General features: G+C 39.8%; 1 protein-coding gene across 1 annotated transcript; it reads left to right on the top strand.

Annotated features, from left to right (window-relative positions):
• Positions 1-3,682: 3,682 nt before the first annotated feature.
• Positions 3,683-10,331, top strand: PCK1 (phosphoenolpyruvate carboxykinase 1; the record flags this gene model as incomplete). Its single annotated transcript, XM_082007434.1, has 9 exons — positions 3,683-3,906; positions 5,275-5,456; positions 6,040-6,243; positions 6,564-6,751; positions 7,696-7,858; positions 7,988-8,212; positions 8,305-8,436; positions 9,168-9,263; positions 9,877-10,331. 9 exons carry the CDS (start codon positions 3,683-3,685, stop codon positions 10,329-10,331), a joined length of 1,869 nt encoding a protein of 622 aa, XP_081863560.1.
• Between the last annotated feature and the right edge of the window lie 941 nt (positions 10,332-11,272).

Raw genomic sequence — 11,272 nt, 5'->3', positions numbered from 1 at the left:
GCGTTGTTGCACCTCAATTTGCAGTGAAATGAAGCTTTCTTATGACACTTTTTCTGAGCATCTAAGAACTTTTACATTTATTGCATTGAGTTCCAGTAAATCAGTAAAAGTCAAAGTGCTCAAAACCTTTATTTTGAACAGTCTGAATAGTGTCCATCAAAGCAAACATCCTGAAAACACTCCTTTCAAGGCACTTGTTGAACACTATCATCTCAAAACGTCAGATTCGAACTCATTTAAATAATTTGACAGCTTCCAGGAAGACACCTGATAAGCATCACATTCAAGTGTCAAGAAGTACAGAGAAAAAGTGCCAAAAAACCTTCAATCCAAAGAAATTGTATCAGCTATTAAGGTACTACTAAAAAAAAATTTCATTTAAATGGAAAATAAACTTTACATTCAAGACAATATTTTTTTAAAGACTTCACATTGCCCCCATACCACCTCCCATATTTCTCACTAGTCAGGTCTCCCAGCTCACGGAATCCAGAAGGCAGACACATACATGGCAAACAGCAGTACACACTGGTATGGGGTGAACACCTCAAGACCACTGTAACGGGTCCATTGCAGATGCTACTTCTGGGTTTTTTTTGTGGGAGCCACTGGGAGTTACGAGAATTCAATTAAATTCAGATTAAATCTTTAATGCCTTCTGTTGGGTGTATAAAAGCTGAATCTCTAGATGAGAAGATTATTGAAAGAAATCTTGGCCCTGATTTGCATATGCTCCAGTTATTTCATTGCACCAAATACTCTGCATGTTTTAGATATGGGCTTGAGGCTTACTGTGTGTTTGTGATATGGTTTGAGATCCTCTGATGGGAGGTGTTACCTAAATACAAGTAATTTGATGCTTAAGTGTCTAGAATTCCCAGTGGACATCTGCACTCAAGCCCTGCTGCCATCACAAATGAAAAACATTTGGAATCCTTAATGTGATTTTTAATGGACATATGTTCATAACACAGTGCCACCAATTTGGCATATTTAGTGTCTTCTCAAGAGAAGCCCACAGTTTGTATAGCAAGATTGTGGGAGGTTAGGATTGCAGTGTGAGAAATTTTGCACAACACCTGCCTGACTATAATTTAATTGGCAGAAACTAATGCTCCGGTTTGGGGGATTTTTTCCTCCGCTCAAAACTGAAGAGACACTAGGACTAATCCTGCTGTCTTACACTGTCAGTTTTAAGCTTTGATTCTGATTTTACTTGTGCTGCAATATGATAATTTTCTGGTCCACTCTTTTTGCTGACAACTGAAGCATTGCTATTTTACTCTCAGTTATTATTTCTATGTATAATGACTTCTCTGGCCAGCAGGAAGGACTCAGTATTTTTGTACTTCATTGAAAAAGGGTCCTGCTTAGTAGTACTGAAGATTATGCTGCATTTTATTTCTAATGAAATACTTGATCCTATGTTTTAAAAGGAAAACCGTTGGCTGAAATATTTGTGATCAGCTCCACCAGCAACACAGTATGTGGACTCCAAAGACAAACACCACCGTTAGTACATTGTCTTTGATCTTACCTTTGCTTATGGCAGAGGCCCGTCTGGAGCAATCTTTAGCACCTCTTATCCTACCAGATTTTTGTTTTCCTTTTCAGGAATGTTTGGCCTTGCAGCGCATCAAGGACAGCCCCTCTTACTTCACAATTTTCTTCCCTTTGCGTTTACAAAACATAATAAAAAGCTTTGTGGGAGAGATAGAGGATAGGGTCCCAGGGAAGCGTTCCCGCGGCGTGAGATGCGGCTCCGCGGTATTTCAGACTTGCAGGGCAGGAAGGCGAGCTGCAACCCCAAGCCGTGTTGCTCTGGCAGACCTGGCTGTTCAGGGCTTGCAAGTCACTGCTGGCTGCCTCGGCCAAAGCCTTGCTGGACACACCTCGTTGACTGCAGGAACCTGAGTGGGTGGCAAGTTATGAACATCCTTTATATAGGATAGTCACATCAATTTTGTTGCTTTAAAGAGCTCCCTGAAACTTAGCTGGGATTTCCAGATTTCCTGTTCTGGAAACTACCGTTGACAATATTTTACATGCATGGTGGAAGCCCCATCAATATAAAAAAATGACAGCTTGGTGTGAAAGCATCGTCTCATCCAGGCCCCAGATGCTTTTCTGGGACTGGGTGTAAGCAGAGTGAGATGAAATGGTAGCAGGGTCATTTCTACAGTTTTATTTATCTGAAATACTTCAGTCTTCACACACCCAGACTGCGTGGACAAATGGACGTGAGGATCAGCGTTTTTTTCTGGGCGTGATGGTGTAAAATGGAGTAGGGGAAGGTAACGAGCTGCAAGTCGGACAGGCAGGAACAGTTAGAGGCAAGATCTCAAAATGTCTGAGGTAACACTCTCACCCTCACATTTTTAAGAGTAGTAGTGGCTGTTGGTATCATATACTGCCACAGATACAGATACATATATGTCTGTATATGTACACTCTATATGCATACAGTGCAATTCACACATATAACAACGTGTGCAGCCACATTCCTGAGCAGTTTTGTGCCTATTCTTTGAGTACTAATTTAAAGATGGGTTAATATTTTGTGACCCTCATAGGACTCCTAGTAAAATAAGACATAACATTTGAAGGAGGGTGTTAGTTACTGAGACAGTTGCTGATCTGCCTCATCTGAGCTTGTTGCAAGAGAAAATAATTGTTAAGTGTGCAAGAGCCTAAAGCGAGCTATAAACAAAAAACCTTCTCTCCCACACTGAAGGAAACCTAAGATTTAGATTAACATTGCTTGTATTTTTTTTAGAATGGCATGGACAAAAATAAGGCCTCCAGGCAGATGTATGTAGTGGTTATTCAGGCCTGTCAGTGCTCACTGTTGAACTTTATCCCTGGATCAGGCAATGTTCCCAAGGTGAGTAAACACACCTTGGACAAGCCTCCGCTTCACAGCCAACTAGCGAGCACCTGCCTACCAAATGTGCCAACTGCGCTTTGGCTGGACGACCCCCGTGTTCCCGGTTCCAGATACTCTTTGTACTCAACCTTTCCCACACACCGACAAGTTATGACACTTTTGGTTTCAAAGCCAAATTGGATCAAAGTTTGGTTAAACTGCTAAATTTTGTAACTGCTTCAAAACAGCAAACCCAGGGGCTAAGAATCACCGCTTTCAGCATTCATTAATCAAACCTGTTAAATGATTACCTCGTCAGGGCTGCTTTGTTGACAACTCTGCATGATGACAATGTCAGTGGCACTGTCCCAAGACACATCCCGTGGTGACGTAAAGGACAAGCCTCCCTCACCTCATCTAGTGGGATGGACACTACCACGAAGAATATTTAAGGTAGGAGGACACCTCCTTGGAAGCCAGTGATCGCAAGAGTCCTCCAAAGCAAGTGAAACCGGATCGGCTGTAAGGGACAGCAAAATCCTGTCTGACATCCAGCTCAGTCTTTTGAAGACAGTAAGTAGAATGGTCTCTATTTTTTCCAGCTTGAAATTACCAGCAATCTAAGTTCTCTATTATTGATTTTAAAGCAGAAGTCCATAATCAAGGCTATTACAAATTCTATCTTTGCATTATACCTTAGGAAGGAATATTGACACTGGTTAGAATGCCATAGTGTGCTAACACACCCAATATATTTGCTTTTAGATTGTGATCAGTATTTCAAAGCCACCAACAAGATCTCCTACAAGCTCAATAATGCCCCCACAGTTGAAAGCTGAGGTGAACGTCATGCCCAAGGTTGTCCAGGGGGATTTGCAGAGCCTGCCTCCAGAAGCAAGAGATTTCATTGAAAGTAATGCCAAGCTGTGCCAGCCTGAGAGCATTCATATATGTGATGGCTCAGAAGAAGAAAACAAGAAAATTCTGGACATCATGGTGGAACAAGGCATGATCAAGAAGCTGAGCAAGTATGACAACTGGTGAGTAGCCTAAAGAAAGTCAAGTATCATCTTGGAATTCCAATATATATTTTCTACCCTGTTTAGATTTAAAACTGCTTACAACCCCGCAATATTTCTTTCCACGAACATTTTGACACTGTAGCTTACATAGGTAAAATAGTCAGGAAAAGCAAACTTTTTAATCTAAAAATTAACAAAACATATTATTCAATTGGACTATCAACCATACATTGTCTCTATTGATTAGTTACATCAGGGAACTGAAATAATGTCATGAGACTTATGTAACTAATCATTAGCAATGGCTAAATATTATTTAGCAAATACATCTTTTGGAGAATTCTACTATTTTAGTCAATTAGTTTATTCATCAAATACTTTTTTGTGGCATTCAAATAGCTCTGTGGGTGTTCAAATATTATTCAGTACAGGCATTATTCATATCATGCTGATGAGCTTTGACTGTAATGTATTCAGCAAATACTTTTTTCAATATTTCATCATCTCTCCCAACTAACCCAACATGAAATGAGAATATTAACAACAAGTACATACTCAGGAACTACGTGCTGACCAAGAGATCTTCATGGAAGAAATCTGCAAAGACTTTTGAATAACTAAGTGCAGGAATTTGGCAATCTGTTTGCAGACTATTTGGGAGAGAAAAGGGCAAGATTCACCAGATAAATTATTCATCGTTAATTATATGCTTAGCTGTAGTGATGATGGTTATGACAGCCCAACTAGAACATTTTTATACTCGTGGAAAATTTCTATGCACAGAGGTGAAAATGTAAAACAATCCTCTCTATTGTAAATAGATGGCAAAAATTCGTTAGAGGGGAAAAAGAATCTGCTTTAATAAACTCCTGCAGTTTTTATGATCATGCTTATACTCAACATTTCTTTTTTGATGCCTCTAGCTTTAACGACTATGCCAATCCGCTAAGCTGGATTCTGATCCCACAGGCACTTATACCAACACTTAAAGTACTTGCTTGGCATCCACTTCACTTGAGGCATCATTTTGCGGTCCCCATGCAAAACAACTTCACACTGATGAGAATGAGAATGAAACAAGATTAACTTTTCCCTGGAAGTTAGCAACAGAGAACAAGACTGAGATAAGAGGCAAAGGAGTATTAATGTGTAGCCAGAATTTCCTAGGCCATATAATTTGTTATTTGTACTGGAAAGTCTTGTTACAATTTTTATGAGAGAATGTATTTGACTGATTTTTGAGACCATTTGTTGTACTGGCTCTGTCACTGTAGTTTTGGCCTTACAAAGCATTGTACCCTTTTGTGCTAAACCAGTCCCACAGAAGGGTAAAGAGTGCTATATTGATAAGTAAAGTCTAATTTCTTGATTTTTGGTGAAATGCAGCTGGTTGGCTCTCACTGATCCAAGAGACGTGGCAAGAATTGAGAGCAAAACCGTGATCGTCACTCAAGAACAGAGAGATACCACTCCGATCCCTAAAACTGGAACTAGCCAGCTGGGCCGCTGGATGTCCGAAGAAGATTTTGAGAAAGCCTTCAATACCAGGTTCCCAGGCTGCATGCAAGGTAGGCAAGAAAAGGACGATTGACATTGAACTTCTAAGATTACATAGACACTACTACTACTAGTTACTGCAATCTTTAAAGAAAGAGATTTTAGCTGAAGGTTTAGGTTTATACCCTGGTATTAGTCACTTTGTTGGTCCAAATGCCTGTGCAAGGCTGTTTCTTTCCAGTGTTCTTCTCTTCATAAAGAGGGGCAAAGTAAGGTAGGAAAATTTGGGTGATTTTTTTTCAAGAAGTCACACAGCAACTGAACAGCAGATAGGAAGTGAGGTGAGAATGGAGGACCCCCATCCCCAGCCATAATTTCAGGTTCAGTGATTTACACGAACAGAGAACTTGACCTCCACCCACCTTTACTACTGGCTAGACAATTTGTCTGAACAGCTGCTTTCGGCATTTAAGATAAAACTTCTTGCTACACAATTAGACAAACAGAAAACTACAGATCTGTAAACATCATCAGAAACACCCACAAGGCAAACAGCTTTTAAAAGAATGAGAAACAACCTCAATGTTAATAAAGATTATTTAAAAAGTTGCTTGTTTTGCTGTTTGCCATGTCTTGCTACTCCCTGTTTTACAGGACGTACAATGTATGTCATCCCCTTCAGCATGGGGCCTATCGGGTCTCCTTTGTCCAAGATTGGGATTGAGCTGACAGACTCACCATATGTAGTGGCCAGCATGAGGATCATGACACGGATGGGAACAGCTGCTTTGAAAGCCCTGAGCAATGGGGAGTTTGTAAAATGCCTTCATTCGCTTGGATGTCCTCTACCACTAAAAGGTAAGAGACATTAAAAACTGTCACCCCTGGAAATTCCCAGAGGCATGTTTTAGAACTGACTACATGTTCTCAGCACGTGGGAGACACTCACCATAGAAGACCAGGGTGGTTTCTGCAACAGCACTAAGTTCAGAACTCAGTTAAAGGAATCAAAGCTCAAGGAGAGTTTCATGGAAAGAAGATTATTATCCCTAGTACTTACCAGGCGGTTTCCTTCAAAGCATCTGGTATAGGTTGCTGTTAGAGACTCTATGCTGATGAAACAGTGTGATCCAGCATGGAAATTGCTGCATTCATGAGTACAACATTCTGTTCTGCAGAACCATTAATCAACAACTGGCCATGCAACCCGGAGTTAACGCTGATAGCCCATCTCCCAGATCGCAGAGAGATCATTTCTTTTGGCAGCGGTTATGGAGGAAACTCCTTACTGGGGAAAAAATGCTTTGCTCTCAGAATTGCCAGCAGAATCGCCAAAGAGGAGGGCTGGCTAGCTGAGCACATGCTGGTAAGAGCTATTAAATCATGTGTGTTTGGACAGCTATTAACCCTAAATTAGCTCAACATAAATACATCCCATCATGGTATCAGTGAAATTAGTCTCATATGGATAGTCCTGTAACATTAAATATGAGTTTATCACATGGAAGGCTTCTGAGAAATAGGAAATTGCTTGCAAGTTTAAGTACCAAACGTTTTAAAATAGTACCTGTAAAAGAAAGATTTGGAACTTCTGACAGTGGCTACTTGTAGGCAAGACCCATGTACTTGAGCAGAGCCTAAACATCATCACTGGGCGTCCACATTGCTCCTACAAGTCCAATAGCAAAGGATTAATGCAAGTTTTGAAAATTGTCTTTCATATTATAAAGAGGTCTATGCACTCAAAAATCTGCAAATATTAGATTTCCTAAATGAGTTCGGCTTTGTGCCCTTCCTGCCTTTACTTCCTGCTGTCATTTAAACATTCTACTGCCATTAAATAACACTGAAAAAAAGAATTTCAAAGTACATAACAGAACAGTCTCAGAAAAAATATCTGTGTACTATAAGAAGCGCAGAAGCATCCACACATGAGGTGCTTTCACTCCACTCCAATTGTGCAACCAAAAAAATATTAGCTGGTTTTCTTCTGTCTCAACTGAGAAATACAGATTTATACAGTCTGTGTACCTTTAATTGGCAAAATAAAAATAAATTATTTAATTATACACATATCTGACACGTTTTAAAAATATAAGAACTCCTTACAGATATTCTAAGGGCAAAGGGAGTGGACTTTTTGATTAAAAAAATACAGTCCGAGTTATTTCTCAACTATATTACATAGTGCATCTTCAGTAGGAACAAATTTGCATAATTAAATATTTTATCATTACCAGCGGACAATCTTCAAAATGAGAAGTGCAAGAAAAAAGACTGTATTTAACAGTTGGGTTAATTTTTCAATAGATCCTGGGCATAACCAATCCAGAAGGTGAAAAGAAGTATTTTGCTGCAGCATTCCCTAGTGCATGTGGAAAAACTAACTTGGCCATGATGAATCCAAGCCTGCCAGGATGGAAAATTGAGTGTGTGGGTGATGATATTGCCTGGATGAAATTTGATGAACAAGGTATGGAACTGAAATTGGATTGTTTTACAGTGCAGTATGCGTTGCTTTTAGTTCATCAAGACACACTACAAAATTCTGGATAGAATTAGAACAGTTTGATTGACTTATATTTTGTCATTTAACTTCCAGGCAACTTAAGGGCAATCAATCCAGAAAACGGCTTTTTTGGTGTCGCCCCAGGAACCTCAGTCAAAACAAACCCCAATGCTATTAAAACCATATTCAAGAACACCATCTTTACCAATGTAGCAGAAACCAGTGATGGAGGTGTCTATTGGGAAGGCATTGATGAGCCATTACCAGCAGGAGTAACAATGACTTCATGGAAGAACAAGGATTGGACCCCAGCTAACGGTAACCTGGCACACTGCACAGTCTCTCTTGGCTTTCTCTGCTGAATTCAAGTTAATTCTGCCATCGTGACCTTTTCATTGTATTCCATACAGGGGAACCTTGTGCTCATCCCAACTCGCGATTCTGCACTCCAGCCAGCCAGTGCCCCATCATGGACCCTGCGTGGGAATCACCCGAAGGCGTGCCTATTGAAGGGATAATATTTGGAGGCCGCAGACCTGCTGGTAAGAGATGCAGCAGCTGAAGTGCTGACCACAGAAGAGTTGAAACACAACTGGGCATAGACACAGGTTTTGCTTTCACAGCTGCAAAAGCAAGGAAATAACCGTGTTGGTCTAACACCTCTCTGTTAGCCTTTGACACACACGCAGCCACTAATATTTCAGTGTCTGAATTGTTAGATGTTAACAAAAAACAGGTAATAATAATAAAGGGCTGGAGAGACATCAGGACCCACTAACCTGCGTAATACATAGACACATAGAAAATTGCTATACTTGTCTCCATTTGCTTGCAGTCTAACTAGTTCAGATAGGAAATGGTTAGAGAAATGAACCAGCTGTAGAAAGTTTCCAAGAATGGAAGTAAAATAAATTGATCTGTTAAAGGTCACCTAAAGTTGGAAAAGAAATAGAAGTAATGCTAGGTCTGAGTCTAATATCATGACCACAGTACCAGATTTTATTTCCAGTAAAATCTGCTGGGGGTTCTGAGGTCCCAGGTATCTCCCACTGAGCAACTAAACATAGGTGTGTTCAGTAATCAGTAGCCAGTTTTAAAAACATTCATATAAACTTCTTTGCTGTAAGAGGGCAGGAAATGAACTGATTTAAAAAACAAGAAAAATTAGAATACATTATACAGTAACATATATACAGCAATATCTCAGGTAACAAGACCTGTTATAAAAATGTTTCTGGACCTCTAATTACTGAAGTGATTTTGTTTTTTACAGGTGTGCCTCTCGTGTATGAGGCCTTTAACTGGCAGCATGGAGTATTTATAGGAGCAGCTATGAGATCTGAAGCAACAGCAGCTGCTGAGCACAAGGGTAAATCAAAATTTAATCTGCCTACCTGTATTAAAAGCAATTCTCTCTGGACTGTCTGTTCTGTCCTTCCCCCTCCCCCTGCTGCCTTTCGCATTTCAGTCTTGGCAGCTAATTTTGCAACCTGTGCATTTTCACAATAGAAAATATTTGCACTGGAATTAAAAGCCAAATTCTCTGTAAAAGTCAAATTAAGCAAAATAATCCCCTAGGTGGCAAGCATACAGAGCAGGCTGCAGACAAGGTGTTGCCAGAAGCCTTGATATGGAGTTCTTGTTACAGTCTGGGATAAAGAAACTTAAATCTTCTCGTCTGCTAGAGCTCAACATACATACATGAACGATGAAGGCCAGGTCTTGAGGATCTTCATTTAGGCTGCTTGACCTGAGATTTAAGAAATTGAATTTCCACTGATTACAAAAATTAATTTAATTTGTACTTTTTTTTTTGGTACACCAAAGGTAATGCCTGTATTGTTTCTCAAAACTCTTTGGTTCAGATGCAGAAGGGTCATTAAGGGACCATGGGTACTAAATCCTGGGAGGATCTTAATCTCTGTGCTTTAGAATAAAGGTGGTATTTTTTACGTTAAATTTTCCATTTGTGTTTTGAACAGGCAAAATCATTATGCATGATCCATTTGCCATGAGACCTTTCTTTGGCTACAACTTTGGCAAATACTTAGCCCACTGGCTCAGCATGGCACATCGTCCAGCTGCAAAACTACCGAGGATCTTTCATGTTAACTGGTTCCGGAAAGACAGCCAAGGGAAATTCCTGTGGCCTGGCTATGGAGAAAATTCCCGTGTGCTGGAGTGGATGTTCAACAGAATTGAAGGGAAAGCCTCTGCCAAGCTAACTGCCATAGGTTACATCCCTGCTGACACTGCTTTGAACCTGAAGGGTTTGGAAGATGTCAACTTGACTGAACTGTTTGATATCTCCAAAGAGTTCTGGGAAAAGGAGGTAGAAGAAATCAAACAATACTTTGAAGAGCAAGTTAATGCTGACCTTCCCTATGAAATAGAAAGAGAAACACTTGCCTTAGAGATGAGGATAAAACAGCTGTAGCTGATCAAAAGCACAATTATTTATCAATCCACACATACTAAGACAGGACAAACACATTTTACCAAATCACCACTGGAAGCATAACAGCACACTGATGGGCAGGGAGTTATAATGAAAAGTAGGTCTTAGTTTAGTTAGAATATAGATAGGGGCATTTTAGAAGTAACTCCAGACCTAATGATTTATAACTACATCAGTTGTTGTGAATAGGTGGGCAGCTGTGGGAATGTACGTGCACATGGTCTTCAAAACCTTGATCTGCCCCTTTCATGCACAGATATCCATGATATGTGTAAATTACTTGCCTAGTTCGGCATATACAATCCAAACCAATCCAGCCTTCAAGATGTAGCACATTGTTTCTGTCACACAAACCATAAGAGTCTCAGACTCTACAGGAAAGAAGAAAGTAAATTAGATGCTGTATATATGTATTACCTAAACATATTTCATGACTTAAATATTTTTTAGAAAAATGAAGTTGTAACTTTTACCAGAGTGAAAGATGACTTTGTATTACTAATGCATATTTAAGATGTTACTATTATATATGCCTCATGTTCCTGTGATTTCCAGATGTTTTGAACAGTTTGTTCTTTAAACTATTGCAATAAATGTTTGTACAAAATATGACCTCATTTCCAGTATTCTCACTGTTTATAAAGTACATGCATATAAATTGGGCCTCCTGTCAATACCACAGCACAGAGAATTTCACATGTGGAAGTTAGATGTTAAGACTAGCATTGATCTGCTACTCTTAATCCAACTAGTTCAAGCTACACGCTGTCTTTTCAACTTTTATTCAAGCCAAAGGAATAATCCAGAAATGATGATGCCAGTTTCGAACAGTCATCCAGCCAGTGACGTGCTCTCCATAACCAGGCATTGTTAGATACTTCAAGCAGTTATAAAATAAACTACCTTCTAGGAAAGCCCCG

The sequence above is a fragment of the Phaethon aethereus genome (assembly GCF_964289735.1).
Source record: "Phaethon aethereus genome assembly, chromosome: 16".
Taxonomy (NCBI): domain Eukaryota; kingdom Metazoa; phylum Chordata; class Aves; order Phaethontiformes; family Phaethontidae; genus Phaethon; species Phaethon aethereus.
This window is presented reverse-complemented; position numbering and strand designations above follow the sequence as displayed.